The sequence below is a fragment of the Myotis nattereri genome, assembly GCF_964212035.1.
Source record: "Myotis nattereri genome assembly, chromosome: 4".
In the NCBI taxonomy this organism is placed as follows: domain Eukaryota; kingdom Metazoa; phylum Chordata; class Mammalia; order Chiroptera; family Vespertilionidae; genus Myotis; species Myotis nattereri.
The window spans coordinates 104,092,273-104,108,205 of NC_138079.1; the positions used below are offsets into that span (position 1 = coordinate 104,092,273).

The following is a 15,933-nucleotide window of genomic DNA, read 5'->3' on the forward strand; positions in this document are numbered from 1 at the left end:
CTGGCTTTCAGGACTACAAGGCCAATGTGCCAGATCTCTTTTCCTTTTATTAAGAGAAATCAGAAATATATCAGACTATTCCCTAATTTTCACCATTGGTGACTTATCTGCTGCTCTGTGAACTTTGCAGTAGATCATCTCTAAGGCTGTGAAAGGAGGGTCCAGAGTCTGGACTTCTGAATATTTCCACTCAGATTTGGCTATTGGGAGTGTAGCATAGCAACAAGATGTCAAAACATTTGAACTCAAACTCCGCTACATGTAGATTTGGGACTTAGAGAGCAGGCCCTTGCACACTCCCTGCCTCAGCAGCTTTGTCTAGAAAATGGGGATGAGCACCCCTCCCAGTGCTGTGAGGAGTAAGACGATGGCTTCGCAATAGTAACAGAGCCTGGCCCATGGCAAGTGCTCCACGAGTGGCAGCCATATTTTTCAACATTAGCTTGTCGGTCCTTTATTGTCCACAAAGCACTCGGACCTACCAAGGCAGGGCTCACCCCTAGTCCTCTGAATGTAACCCCACTCCACATTGTATAGGAGCACACCAACCCACATCGTGGGTAAGCCTGGAGCCTCTCTGAGTCTCAGTTTCCTCATCTGTAAAATGCTGCCGGTAATACCCATCTCATGGGTGCTGGGGATCAGATGAGATCACCCATGTGCAGTGCCTGGCACAGTGCCTGGCACACAAGCGCACCAGGAGATGTTAGCTGCTGCTCTTTATCGTCACCACCATCAAGGCGTTGGCACTGCCCGCACTCTGTGACTCTACCTCATGGTGTATCTGCAGGTGAAACCAATGTACAGTTGCCCCTTGAACCACTCGGGGGCTCGGGGTGCTGACCCCTTGTGCAGTCGAAAACCCACATAACTTTTGACTCTCCCAAAACAACTATTGTCAGCTACTGTTGACTAGAAGCCTTCTCAATAACAAGCAGGCGATGAACCCATATTTTTATGTTACATGTATTATGTAGATTTTCTTACAATGAAGTAAGCCAGAGAAAAGAAACTGTTATTAAGAAAATTATAAGGAAGAGAAAATACATTTACTGAAATAAGTGCTGTACGTATTTACTGAAAAAAATCACATGTAAGGGGACTCGCCTAGTGCAAAGTGGTGTTCAAGGTCACCTGTATGTATGTTTGCGTGAGTCGCGTCAGCCTCTCCTCCATCGTTGGCCAGCAGACAGAGCCCGAAGGCCTCCACTTAGAAATGTGACGAGTGTGGGCCTCCTTCAGACCCTGACATTCACTTAGGACACGGAGCAAGTCCGTAATACTTGCGTGTCTTTCTGCGGGGCTCCCAGCCGAGACTTACCCAGTGCTGGGTGTCGGGGCCAGCGGAGTGGGAGAGGAGAGGAGAGCCAGGGAGCTCTTTGAGAGCAGACACTGTCTTGTCTGTGATGGGATCTCAGGCCCAGGTGTCTGCTCGTGGTGGGTCCTCCGCGTGTGGGATGGCTGCATGGCTACGCGCAGGCTGCAGTGCGCCATGCTCTCAACCAGGCGCCGCACTCGGACCAGCTCATGCACCCTCCTGCCAGCCCCTTTTACAGCTAAAGGAGATACGAGCTTTAAGCAGCTTTCTTCGGGTCACACAGCCAGTAAGGGCAGAGCAGAATATGAACCCGTGTCCTGCTCCAGCATCCGTGCTTGAATCACTACCCCACGTGCCCTGTTTCCGCGGCCATCATCAGCCCCACCCAGCGGAGCCAGGCAGTTCCGAGCCTCCCTGGTAAACAGACCCACAGAGCCTCTGGGAGTTACTCTAACGTGCCCATGTTTGGAAGACTTTGTCTCCCTTTAATTTCTTTCCAGGCATTTCACTGGTTGGCTCAGTGACACATTAAGAACTGAGCCCTTCAGATTTAATGCTTGTTAAACCAGTCGTGCTAAAAAGGAAAGTCGCTTTGAAATCTTAAATTGCCCATTACATAGAGCCAAAGCCATGCCATGCCCTCAGGGAAGGTGCAGGGCCAGTGCCGCATGACTGCCAGACTCCGCCCTGGGCCTGGAATTGGCTCCATAAACAGCCTGGAGATTCTTTTGTGCAACAGAGCATCTCACTGTCATGACATCAGCATTTCGGAAGTGTCCTTATCAGGGGTCAGTTGGCTACAGGTGAATGGAATCCCATCAGCCCAGTTTGAGCAGTAAAGGGGGTGTTATTTGGCGAATGCTTGAGGCGCTCCTAGACCCCAGAGGCAGGGAGTGTAGCTGCTCACCGCATGGGATTGGGAAGAGGAGCCAGGACGCTGGCCAGCACCAAGGAAGCTTCTCCCTGTCTGTCCAGGCCCTGCCGCTGCTTTCCGCTGGCCCTTTCCCTCCCCGTCCCTTAGGGTCGGCTTTCTCTGCCTTTGTGCACACAGCAGGAAATGGCCTGGCAGCCCTAGGCGACTCAATGTTCTGGCTCTCTCGCCAGCAGCCAGCTCCATAGTCTCAGGGGAGAAGTTGATTGGCTGACTCGGGTCAGGTGTCCACTCCTTGTTCCATCAGCTACAACTGGAGGGCAGTTCACCGAGAATAAACATGGCTCTGTTATATCTCACTACGTACTTTCTCATTTCCTGTTTTAGTAGCAATTAGCATACGCCTCATGGTGGTGCCATTGATTTTTATAAACTCAAGTGCAGAACTCTGTAGCTCATGTTAGTCTCAACCAAGGAATAGTTTTGCATCTTCAGTCCCGTCTTCTCATATTGGTGGTCCCTCCCAGACTCTGTTGACTACAGACTCACGAAGCAGCAGCTTTCTGTTGCCCTTCAGACTTGCAGGTGGGGTTGACCAAGGACCACACACTGACCCTAGCAGCACCCTGACCCCAGGGACTTGGGAGTAGAGTGTTCTCCTGCAGAGAGGGGAACCAGCCCTCAGCGGTGGACCCATCTGCGAGGTCTAGCAGAGCGTCTATACCTCTCTGCTTTTAAAACCCAGGGGTACCTCTTGGGGAGCAGAGGTCAGAAAGCAGATATGGGGTAAGAGCAGAGCCCTGCCTTCCTTCTCACCCAGGCAGACACACAGGCGAGGCCCTGACACAGGACGTGGTGCTGTCTCCTCAGTGCCCTTGCATACTGCCCCAGGCCATTCATTCCAGCCCGTGGAAATCAAATCACAGTTAGCGGAGCACTGATGATCCATATGGGAGTCCCTTCTGCAGGTGCTAAGCCTCACGCCTGGGAAAGGGTGGAGGAAACTCCTGGGTCTTTTTTAATGGCAGATGGGAAGGCGGGCGAGGACAGGTGCAGGAGAACTGACAGGTGGAGAGGGAGTCCCTCAGCCTCCAGGTCTGAACACAGGTGTAATGTGATGCCAGCTGTCCTTCCCTTTGCTGGCAAACATTACTGAGCACTTCCTCGTGCCAGGTTCTGTGCCAGGCACTGGGACGCAGCAGGTAGCAGGGCAGAGCAGGCCTCTCCACGAGGAAGGTGATGAGAGGAGCCAGCTGCCTGGGGATCTGAGAAGAGAGCATTCCTGGCAGAGGGCACAGCAAGGACAAAGGCTCTGAGACGAGACGTGACCTGGTGTGTCACAGGGAGGAGGGCCACGTGGCTGGAGCAGGAGGGCGTGGGAGAGGGTGGGAGAGCGGTTGGGGAAGTTAGTGGGGCCAACTCGGGGCTCTGGGGCGTGGTGAGGAGTTGGATTTTCTTTGATTTTCCTTGTTCCCAGCGTGGCAGAGATAATGGCACTCAGGGGATAATGACAAATGATATTTAGCCACATGGAGTCTGAACTGACAGTGTGGACATGTCTGGACCCCGTGAGGGGCCTTGGATGGTGGTGCCTAGGGCAGGGGGGGTGCCATTGTGACACTGGGCAGTGCCTGTGTGGGAGCCAAAGCCTGACATGGGGAGTGGGGAGGTGGGAGGAGCTGCGGGCAGGACATGGAGAACCTGGCAGCACAGTGTCTCCTGGGCCCGAGGGGAGCATGGCCTCGGACAGCAGCCTGGAGCGAGCACTGAGAGAAGACTGCGTGCGTGGGGTCCCTGTGAACCCAGAGGGCACCACTGCAGTGGAGGGCTGTGGGATTCATGGATGGAGGGATGGAAAGCCACCAGGCATGCGACCTCTGACACAGCTGGGTCCCAGGGCCCCAGTGATGCCACCAGGAGCCTCGCATCGCCCTGCTCCTGCCCTGCTTCCTTCTCAGGCCGGCCCCCCACAGGCAGCAAGGTGGCCACAGACAGCGCCGCTCCGTCCATGCTCAGCAGCTCCAGTTCACGGAAAGCCCCTCTCTCCCTGGGTTCCTTTCATGAGCCCAGCTTGCAAGGATGCTGTACACATTTGCTTGATCCGAATGGCCTGCAGGTGGGGGATCCCCAGGGGAAAGTCAGGGTGCTGTTCCTAGAGAAGGGGAAAAAGAGTTTGAGGCAGCAAAACAGTAACTGGTCAGAGAAAGCAGGCCGCAGGGGATGGGAGGTGGGGATGGGCGCAGCCACTGCAGATCCGAGGCCTCCCTCTGCCTTCAGGGCGGAGGTTTAAGCTTGTCTGCAGGCTGAGAGGGCAGTGGTGGGGAAGGAGTGATTGAAGATTCTGGAGGGAAGCGGTAATTGATGGGGCCAGGCCCCCGAGGAGACAGGCAGAAAATGGAGTGCAGGGCACGGCACCGTATGAAAGGAGAAAAAGCAGAACGCCAGTGCCAGCTGCTGTTTTTTCCAGAATGACACCCTCAGGTGGCACTTAGCCATGGCATGGCCCCGAGGATGGCCCCTGCTCCATGTGCACTTGGGCTCTTAGATTTTGCGAGGGGAGCGGGGCCTTCAGACGCCAGCCCTGGGCACGGCTGAGGCTCCTGGAGCCAGTTAGGCCGTGTGTGGAAGTAAAGTCCTCGCTGTGCAATGCACCTGGGTTGTTTCAGCGTTTTTCTGATGATAAAAATAATACATGTAGGGAACTCAGAAGATAAGGTGACAAGGAAGAAAATAAAAGCCCTTCCTACTCCCACCCCGAAAGATCACACTCGCATGTCAGTGCAAGCTGCCCACACTAGGGTGGGCATCATTTAAAATGGCACAGCTGGCTCTTTTCCTTTTACCTTCTTTTCCGAGCCTTTTGCCTGTCACTAAGCAGTTTGAAAACTCGGTGCAGGTCACGTGACTGGTAGCCCGAGGCGCAGACTCCTGGGTGGCTGACTCTGAGGCCACAGGCAGCGGCTTTGCTCTGGTTGTGTGAGGCTCTGAAGTGGGAAAACTTCCAGCAAAGGCTCCAGCACAACCATACAGGCCTCCCTTGATGTGCATGAGGTTGCTTGCTTAGAAAATTCAGTGCAGATTGAAAAATACTTTGCTTTTTTGTAAAACAGCTAGGTTCCAGACTTGAGAACCGGAAACAATTTTCTACCAGCCTGAATGTGTGTGACAGGAGACCGTGCTCTGTGCCCGGACCGTCCAGTGCAGTGCGGGTGTTAACAGCCCTGCCAGGAGGGTCAGTGGGCATTGAGACAGCCAACAGCAGCCTCACCGCTTTCTAGAATGTTCCCCTGAGGGCGGCTCCACCCAGCCGAGAGCCACTTAGGGTCCCACTTCCACACCTGTCACTAATGGGCTTCCCCCCTCCTGTGCCCTTTCTTCAGAGGATGCCTGGTGCACCAGGCCGCCGCCGCGGCCCCAGTGGCGCAGCGAGCAGGAGCACACGCTGCAGGAGTCCTGGAGCTCCCTCAGCGCCTTTGACCGCTCCCACCGGGGGCGCATCTCCAACATGGAGGTGCAGGGGGACATCCTGGACGAGTTCCTGCAGCAGCAGAGGAGTGGCCGGCAGGGCGCCCAGCCAGCCCCCGGCAGGGAGCAGCCGGAGCCCCGGGCGGGGCCAGACGACTGCAGAGACGCAGGCGACCCCAGCGACTTTAGAATCCCCGTCTTGCCCTACGGGCGGCACCTGGTCCTTGACATCAAGTCCACGTGGGGGGACAGGCACTACGTGGGCCTGAACGGAATAGAAATATTCAGCTCCAAGGGAGAGCCCGTGCAAATCGCGAGCATCCAAGCGGACCCCCCCGACATCAACGTTCTACCAGCCTATGGGAAGGACCCCCGAGTGGTCAGCAACCTCGTCGACGGGGTGAACAGGACCCAGGACGACATGCACGTCTGGCTGGCCCCCTTCACGCCGGGCCAGTCCCACTCCATCTCCATCGACTTCTCGCACCCTTGCCACGTTGCCCTGGTCAGGATTTGGAATTACAACAAGTCGCGGATCCATTCCTTCCGCGGCGTGAGGGACGTCGAGATCCTGTTAGACGCACAGTGCATCTTTAACGGAGAAATCGCCAAGGCCTCCGGAACCCTGACGGGAGGTACAGTATGTCTGTAAGGATGTTCCCGAAGCCCTACCTGCTGCTCGCTGAGGCTCTGAGGGAAAACCAAACCCACAGGCTGCCAGTGGTGATGGGTCTCTCCCCTCGTAGGCCTGGCCCGCTCGCCGCCTTTGCAGCGTGGGTGTGCAGGCGCTGACCTCATTAAACTCCAAAAGGGGGACCCTCCTGCGAGGCGCTGACTGAGGGAGCACTCTCAGGAGAGCCCGGTGCAGGGAGGGGTACAGGACATGGAGGGGGAGCTGAGCACGTGGTGTCAGGGGAAGCCACCGCAGCCTGACCGAGGGCTGCAGGTCTGTCCTGCCTGAAGCAGAGCGCTGGGGGTTGGAGCCCTGCAGGCTCCCCGCTAGGGGCCGAACGCCCAGGCCCTTCCAGCAGGGCTCCAGCCCTCCCCCCGGGGGTCAGCAGGGATCTGTGAGCACCCACAGCATCTGCTCTGGTGCCCACCCACACGTGTTTCAGGCCCCATCTCAGTGATTCTCCTCGCATAGGTCCCTTCATTAGACCTGTGACCTGTGTGGGGCTCAGGTGCGCGGATCCATTTGCCGATGTGAAGAATCCACGTCCCTGCACAGATGGAGAACTGTCCGTGGTCGGGGTTTATGGCAGAGCTGATGGGTCTGGGCCCTGACCCACAGCTCAGTGGGATTTAGGAGAGTTGACCCTTGTCTTCCTGGTAACCCCTTCAGCGCCAGAGCACTTTGGAGACACAATCTTATTCACAACCGACGATGACATTCTCGAGGCCATATTCCGCTCGGATGAGACGTTTGACGTGGACACGGAGGGCCCGTGCAGCCTGCCGTGCGAGGAGGCCCTGCAGAGGCCCAGCACCGCGGACGGCGGCACGGAGGAGCGGCCCTACACCCAGGCCGGCCTGTGGGCCCAGGTAGGAGGGCGGGCGGCGGGCGGGCGGGCGGGCGGGCGCCCGGAGAGGTTTCCCCTGACTGCCAGCCGGAGAGGAGCAGGAGGATGAAGATGGATCTCTTTACGCCGCTGGTGCTGCTGTTTTGACATTTCCCATTTCTCCACTTCGTCTTCAGTCCTGGGTGTCATATTTCATTCTCTAATGATTTTTATTTCATTTATTTATTTTTTTTTCACCAAAGTAAAGAAAGTATTCAGATTTTAATCAAAGCTGGGAGAAATCCATGCTGTGTCCCCTCTGTCATTCAAGGTCTTCGGGAACTTCCTGCTTGAGGTTGCGTTTTGATCTCTCGGTTGTTTTTGATGGGAGGACTGGAAATGCCTTTAAGAGGCAGACTTAGAATTAAAATAATGACAATCCAGCGATTGTTTCTTGCGTGTGACTTGTGAGCCAGCCCTGTGCATCCCTCCTGACAACCGCTGGTGTGGAGACCAAGGTTCAGCCTGGCTAAGGGTCATGCCCCGGGCGCGTAGCGGGAGAGTGACAGGGTTAGACCTTCAACACAGGACTCTAAAGTCTGTGCTTTTTTAATGAAAGATGACCTTCAAAGCAAGGGCCAGGCCAAGGGAAGAGCAGCAATGGAGGGAAGACCAGGTCTCCAGGGTGTCCTCGAGGCCCCGCAAGCAGGGGGCGGGGGGAGGGGGACATCCAGGAGCAGAGGACAGCTCCGGCCACCACAGGTCATGACCACGCAGTGCAGCGCATGGTCTGTTGGCGCCGGGTGTTCAGTGCGTGAGCCTCCGCCTCTAAGGGAGGCCGCTGCCCCTCTGCCCGACAAGACTGCCAGCTCGTGGTGACAATTGTTCTGATTTTTTTCCAATGAAGCCAGATATCTGAATTTTTATGTAAAAACTAGAGGCCTGGTGCATGAAATTCGTGCATGGGGTGTGTGTGTGTGTGTCCCTCAGCCCAGCCTGCACCCTCTCCAATCTGGGACCCCTCAAGGGATGTCCAACTGCCCATTTAGTGGGATCAGACCTAAACGGGCAGTCGGACATCCCCTCTCATAATCTAGGACTGCTGGCTCCCAACCGCTCGCCTGCCTGCCTGCCTGATTGCCCCTAACCACTTCTGCCTGCCAGCCTGATCACCCCCTAACCACTCCTCTGCCAGTGTGATTGACGCCTAACTGCTCCCCTGCCGGCCTGGTTGCCCCCAACTGCCCTCCCCTGCAGGCCTGGTCCTCCCCAACTGCACTCCCCTGCAGGCCTGGTCCTCCCCAAATGCCCTCCCCTGCAGGCTGCCCCCCCCCCCCAACTGCCCTCTCTTTCAGGCCTGGTCCCTCCCAACTGCCCTTCTCTGCTGGCCTGATCGCCTCCAACTGCCCTCCCCTGCTGGCCATCTTGTGGTGGCCATCTTGTGTGTTGGAGTGATGGTCAATTTGCATATTTCCTCTTTATTAGATAGGATATCCCAATTTAAAAATGTTAGCAAGTGACTCAAATGTTTTCAAACCTTGGTGGGCCAGGAAGCATGTCTGTTGTCTGGATTTGATCCGTGGGTCCAGCTGGGAGTTGACCAGGAGACCTTTCATGTGCCCCATGATTTCCCAGTGCGGAAACCCAGCCCATGAGGGGCAGGGAGGGACACTCTCATCTTAGAGGAGAACCTGCGCTCATTGGGCGGGGGGGCGGGGCGGGGGCAGCATCAGGGTCACACCCCTAGAGAGTGTTAAGGTCAGTGCATCCACAGGGGTCGTCCTAGGAGGGGAGGGCAGGGTGCCAGGGAGGGCAAGAGAAGGCATCTGGGAACCAGGGCAGTGACATTCCTGGTGGCCTGAGGCTGGCTGTGTCAGGGGTGCTCCTGACAAGCCCTCCCCACCTCCCTCCTCATGGCTGGACTGGGCCTGGAGAGGCTGTTGCTAGGGGCAGGGCCTGGCGCTCATCAGGTCGTCCTTGGGGCTGGACCGTCACGTTTACCCAGACTCTGAGATCTGGACTTCACTTCCTTTTGCATCGCAGCTTTCCTGTCTGTAAAGTAGTGAAGGCACTTTTACCCGAACTTACGATGGAGAGGTCTAATGAGCAAAGTTCACACATGAGACCCAAGAAGTAGGGTTGGCTGCCCACCTGGGCTGGCTGCCCAGGGGCTAACCTGGGAGCTTTGCAAATGCACATGCCCAGGCCCAGAACCACGCTCTGTAGCTTAAGTTCTTTTCCTTCCTTCCTTCCCTTCATTCCCTTCTTCCCTTCCTTCCTTTCCTCTCCTCTCTTCCTGCCTCCCTCTAGCTGACCAGACAGACATCGATGGCTCCTTCCCTGGTAGCGTCAAACTCCTCCCCTACCAGCAAGAGCTTCTGGCAAGGACTCAGACACACGAGGGTTCCTGGGCCTGTTCATGTTACCAGTCACGACCTCCACAGAGACAGAAAACACAAGAAGGGACACGGGGACTTCCCTGGGGCGTGAGGTGGGCAGCAGCAGCTGGAAACATCGCCAGCCAGCTCTGTGGGTCACCCCTTGCCTCTGCTTCTCCCCTAACCGGCGTGCAGGTCCCGGAAGTGGAGCTGCCACCCAGCGCCCCTGTGCCTGAAGTCACCACTCCGGAACCGGGCGTCTACCACGGGATCTGTGAGTACCCTGTCCTGGGCAGTGCCAGGGGAAGGAGGGCCTTCGGGGGTCAGGCGTCCTGGCCCCTGGGACAGGGTCTGCTCAGATGTGTCCCTGCGGCCAGCGGGCTGAAACCAGCAGGAGCAAAGACACCGCCTTGCTCCCTGCACCAGGCGGGAGCTGCCAGTTCTTCTGAGAAGTCAGAAATTTGGATTTTTATGTGAAATCTTCAGCTTTTTAAATGTTGGTGACTAATTTTATAATATTTTTAAACAACTAATGAGCCAAACAAAACACATGTGTATCGGCCAGCTGGCTGCCGGTGGGTGGCCTCTGAGCAAATCCCATCTGGGCTTCACTGTCTTTTTCTCTCGTCTTTTCCCATGTGACCCTGCAGCCACCCCTCCTCCTCCACGCACGCACAGGCCAGCCCTCTGCCGGCATCCTGGATCTTCAGGCCAGAGGTGGCCGCGGGCTGCGCACGCCTCCCTCCGGGTCCCTGTTACCGAGACTCGTGGCTCCCCTGCTCTTGCAGCCTCCCCTGCTCTTCCTTGCCCCCTGAGCACTCATTCCTCCCAGTTAACTTCGGTCACACCCCCTCTGCATCATCTCTCGAATGAAGCCAGACATCTAGGTTCAGCCGGTCCTCCTCCCCACACCCGTCTCTGAACCCCCACCTGTCCCCCGCTCAAGCTGTGCCCTCTGCCCAGCGTGCCCTCCCTCTCCGTCCCTCCCTCTCCGTCCCTGTCGGTTGAGGGCCGACTGAACTGGGTTCCCAGGAAGCAGACTTTGGGGTGGAGTTTCCTGGGGCATGTTCCTGGGGAGGACAGGAAGCAGGACGGGGCAGAGGAGAAGCTGAGCCTCGTACTCACATGGAGGCCTCTGCCAGCTCCACAGGGAGCTTGAGCTGTGGCAGCCCTGGCGTTGTCCTGAGCTGAGTGAGGAGACAGGCCTTTACACACCCATATCAGCATGTCCCTGGACATGGGCTGCCTGGGGAGGGGCAAGGCCAAGGGCAGCCATAAGTGGAGGGACTCAGCTGTGAGGGTCAGACGTCAGCACTCCCAGAATTGCTCTGCTCAGCCTGGCTTGGATCACATGCCCAAACATCTTTAAACCAATCACTGGCTCCCCAGGACGGGGAGGGAGCAGGGAGGGAGGTGTGAGATGGAAACCGCGCATGGCCAGGCCTGGACCAAGGGCGTCCCTGGAGCCCATGCTGAGGGTCAGCCACCCACACTGCCCCAGAGGCGGTCAGAGTGCAGTGACGAGAAGACGGAAGGGGCAGCCTCTGTCCCCCTCATCTGGTGATTTCCCCAAAGATGCGTCTGTAAATGTCTTTCCCACTGAGCCAGCTCCTGACCTTTCTCAGAAACGTGATCGTGGTGCTTCGGGAGCTGCCTGGCGTGGGCTCCGAGGCCTCTTTGCTGAGGAAAGTGCAATCCCGGAGGCAGAACCCCTTGGCCAGCCCCCTCCGCACGCCCGAGCCCTGCTGTCTGTCTCCCGCCTCTGAGCCTTGGGCTTTCCTGCTCACTGCCAAAATCCTGACCCCTGGACCAGCCAGTGTATACTGGCTTGGTACATACGGCCAGTCCTGTTCATGTTTTTGTTGTTAATCCTCACATGAGGATATTTTTTTCCATTACTTTTCAAAGAGCGTGGAAGGGAGGGAGGGGGAGAAAGAGAGAAACATCGATGTGAGAGAAACACATCAACTGGTTGCCTCCCATACTCACCCAGACCGGGGTCAGGGAGTGAATCTGCAACCCAGATGTGTGCCCTTGACCGGGAATCGAACCCTAGACCCTTCGGTGCTTGGGCCGATGCTCTAACCATTGAGCCACTGGCCAGGCTCTGTTAATGTTTTTGAAAAGGGATGTATGATTTGCAAATCTGCAGATGACATGCTTTTTGGACATTTTGCAAATATCAGCAGTGATGAATAGGAAAGGAGCTGGGAGAGTTGAAACATGGACGAGAAATAACAAAATTAATTTCCACGTATATAAATACTGATGGGTACACCAAAGGAAAATGGATGCGAGCATGGCTGTGAGCTCAGACAGGCAAGCAGCCCTGCATCCGATGGCCTCGCAGAGCCTCTTCCAGGCAAACGAAGGGCGAGTTGGGATGCCAAGTCTTGTTTTCACAAGAGGGGCTGGCACTGGTCCCTGGCACTGCTCCCCTCACCCAGACCTGCTCCCTCCTCCACCTCAGGCCGCCTCCGTCTCAGGAGGGATACCCACAGCCGCTCTGGAACTCAGGTCAAAAGCATCTCCTCTTCCCCCCACTCCCTACGTGCCACTGAGAATCTGGCAGTGCTGTCCCCAAAGCAGACTCGAACCCGTCCCCTGTGCCCTGCTGTCACCACTCACCACCTGGTCCAGGGCATCCGTATCCAGCAGCCTCCTCCCTGGTCTCCTAGGGCAGTGGTCGGCAAACTGCGGCCCCTTGAGTGAGGCTCTTCCACAAAATACCACGTGCGGGCGCGCACGCACAGTGCGATTGAAACTTCGTGGCCACACTCAAGGGGCCAAGAGCCGCATGTGGCTCGCGAGCCGCAGTTCGCCGACCGCTGTCCTAGAGGGTCCAACCGAGTCACGTTCTGAGATGCAGATCACAGCACGTGGGCGCCCCTGCTTCAACCCGGACCTCCCCCGCTCCCCAGTGCAGAGGGGAACCCGGACCCCATGGCGTGGCCAGCCCTGCCCAGCCTGAAGCACGTGTGCCAGCGCCTCTGAGGTCGCTCCCCACCCCCCCTCGGTCACCTGGCTCCAGCCACTGGCCGAGTGGCTCCCATCCCAGGGCCGTGACCCTTCTGTCCTCAGCTGGGAATGTCCTTCCAGACATGCTGAAGAATGGCAGCCTCCTCCATCCCCAGGCCTCAGCTCGAACGTCGCCCCTCAGAGAAGCCCTCCCTGACCACCCGCCCCTTCCCAGCCACTGCCTCGCCCAGCTCTCTCTCTGATTTATCCCGTGGCGGTCGGCGCTCTCAGGAACGATCGTATTTATTGGTTTGTTAGGTGTTTGTTGGGTGTCTTCACTGCGGTAGAAGCTCCTACAGCGATTTTGCTCTGTGTTTACCCTGTATTTCCAGTTCCAGGGGCAGGACTTGGTGCATAGTAAGTGATCGGTAAATATCTGTTTATCATTAACGCTGAACTTGGTGAATGCAATGATTTGAGGTTGACTCACTCACTGCAGGTATCCACTGAGACCTACTCTTCAGTCAGGCACTTATTTCAAAAGAAAAAGGCCCTCACTGACCATCTGTTTTTCAGATACTGTTCTAGGCTCTAGGGGTACAACAGTGCACAGCGTCCATGGCGTTCCCGCCCTCAGGGAGCTGCCTCCTGTCCTAGTGGGGAAGGCTGATCAGATCAAATAGCAAGTAACCCTGACAGTAAAACTGTCAGATAGGGGCAGGTGCTGTGACAAAGGGTGGAGCAGAAGCAGTGGTTCTCAACCTTCCTAATGCCGCGACCCTTTCATACAGCTCCTCATGCTGTGGTGACCCCCAACCATAAAGTTATTTTCGTTGCTACTTCATAACTGTCATTTTGCTACTGTTATGAATCGTCATGTACATACCTGATATGCAGGATGTATTTTCAGGGGTCGCGGCCCACAGGTTGAGAACCGCTGGTTAGGGCGTGGTGCTCTCTGAGCTCAGGAGGGGGGGCCTCTCGGGGGAGAGGGCATCTGAGCACAGACTCGATGGGGAGCGTATCCGTGGCGTGGCTGGGAGTCCTCTGAGCTGGCTTGGCCGGCATCTCCTGGGCCTGCTCATGAGCCGGCTCCGCTGGCAGTGGGCTGGCAGCTGAACGATCCAGGATGCCTTCGTGTCCTGCAGTTGGGAGGCTGCTGGCCAGAGTGAGGGGCGCCGGGGCTCACCTGTCTCCTGCCTGTGGCCAGACCCCAAGTGTGGAGAGAGGACAGCCCCAGCGCGCGCGTGCTTTGCAGCCTCTGCCTGCAGTACCTCTGCTCTGTCTCCCAGGCCAAGCGGGTCACCCGGCCCAGGCCAAGGAGCGGAAGAGACTCCCCCTCTGGCTGGGGGAGCGGCCGAGTCGCGTTGCAGAGGCGGGGGCGGGAGGGGGGGGCGGAAGGGAGGGGGCTGTGGCCATTCTGCAGGCCGCGGCGCTGTGAGAGCTGCCATGTGCCCGTACCGTGCTGGTCACCGGTCTTCACTGACCCCAAGATGCTCAGTTACCCTGGCCCCATGGCGAGCAGGAGGGTCTGAGGCCGAGTGACACCACGCACGTTGGAAATGACGGGCGTCGGAGAGGAGCTGAGCTCCAGGGAGGTGGCCTGGCTGGGCCTCACAGGAATGCCCGGCGACCTCCCTGGCCTCCACCTCCTCCCCTGAGCCGGACGGGGGGACCGTGACAGCCAGGCTGTTCTCCCCGGCGCTGCAGTGCTGGCGTTCTGCACACGCTGCAGAGAGTGCGGGTCTTCTGAGCACAGCCACCCAAAGGCTGCTGTGGGCTCCAAGGCCCCCAAGGTGGCGGAGCTCACGGGGCGTGGCCCACCCTCATGGGAGACCAGTAAGGAAGGAAGTTCCAGCCAGAAGCCCGACAGGCCCGGCCAAGAGGTGCATTTGCTTGGAGCTTTCTGGCAAGTGGACGATTCGCAGCCATTGTGCCGCAAGTGCCCAGAAGGTCCTGGTAAAATCTACATGGTCTCTAATGGAGCAGGTGGGGCGGGGCAAAGGGTGGAAGTGGTCACTTCCTTTACCCTGAGTCCTCATGATAGCAGCCTATTTGCATAAAACATCCATTCCCAGTGTGTGGCTTAGTGATGTCGCCGCCTCATTCACACTTGTTTAATCACTCTGTACTGAATGGCACTGTGGAGGGCTTTGGGGACAAAGCAAACAGATGGGGTTTCTGTCCTGAGTTAACCGTCTGGCATATTGAACCAAAGGGTCACAAGATCGCAGTGCGACCAGGGCGTGGAAGGGGAAGTTCACAGGGACTCAGCAGCTGTGAATGGAGGTCAGTGTAGTCGAAGGGGCTTCCCTGAGGAGGTGAGCTGGGGTCTGAAGGACGAGCACAAGTGGGCCAGGCATGTGCGGTCCAGAGAGAGAGATGAGCAGCGGCCCTGGCAGGAGAGAAGAGTAAGTGAGTGACGGATGCCATCTTAGTGGAGCCAGGAGCTCCTGGTGCACGATGAGGTTAGAGAAAGAGAAGCCAAGTGGGCAGGGCCTGTTGGCCAAGCATCATGGGAAGCCACTCTACGCTGATAAACGTCAAGGGGGTGACAGGATTGAGGGGTAGAGAAAGGACCCAGGGCTGCACAGGTTTAAACAACACTGGCCCATTCACCCCCGCAAACACTTTGTGAACTGTCAGCAGCATCCCAGCCCCAGGCCCCCTGAGGAAAGGGGTGGGGCGATCCTGGGGGCACTGCGTTTGTGTCTGCATTTCCCAGTTGGCCCGGTGCAGGCGCTGAGGACCATTCCTCCTCTCCATGTTGGGCTCCTCCTTCACACCACTTTCCTTCCTGTTTCAGGCCTTCAGCTGAATTTCACTGCCTCCTGGGGGGACCTGCACTACCTGGGACTCACGGGCTTGGAAGTGGTGGGCAAGGATGGCCAGGCCCTGCCCATCAGCCTACACCAGATCTCCGCCTCCCCCAGGGACTTAAATGACCTCCCTGAGTACACGGATGACTCCCGGACCCTGGACAAGTAGGTGTCTGCAGGAAGCTTAACTCATGGCAGCAGGAGCAGGGCCTGTCCTGCATCTTAGACCTGAGATTCCAACGTCAGACAGCAACCCCCAGCCACCCCCAAGGTCTGGTCACCTCATCTTAGAGTTAAGGAACCCAAGGCTCAGAAAGGGAGGGCACCCTGGGACCGCACAGCGGATGTAGGCTGGGTTTGAGGCCGGCTCTCCTGCTTCCAGGCAGAGCTTAGCTCCGGCCACGAGCACAGCAGCTGCTCAGGGAGCTTTTGCAGGGATGGCCCTGCCTGTCCTCATGAGCGGCCTCGCCTCTCAGAGAGCAAGCTGTCCCCTCCTTGAGACGGAAGGTGACTGCCGAGGAGGTCCCCGCACTTTCCTCTGCGTTTGTCAGGTTTCATAAACCCAGGTTGGGTCAAGTCAGTAAGAGGACAGCCTGGCATATAGCCGTGATCCATGGGGCCCTTA

General features: G+C 57.3%; 1 protein-coding gene across 2 annotated transcripts in view; it reads left to right on the plus strand.

Moving 5' to 3' along the window:
• KATNIP (katanin interacting protein) overlaps positions 1–15,933 on the plus strand; it is a gene marked incomplete at its 5' end in the record, with an annotated part of 136,273 nt that overhangs the window by 102,822 nt on the left and 17,518 nt on the right. For both annotated transcript variants that reach the window (XM_081090460.1, XM_081090459.1), the window contains 4 exons: positions 5,570–6,289; positions 6,997–7,196; positions 9,727–9,805; positions 15,296–15,473. In XM_081090460.1, the coding sequence (XP_080946586.1) occupies positions 5,570–6,289; positions 6,997–7,196; positions 9,727–9,805; positions 15,296–15,473 (1,177 nt within the window). The remainder of the gene's footprint in view (positions 1–5,569; positions 6,290–6,996; positions 7,197–9,726; positions 9,806–15,295; positions 15,474–15,933) is intronic.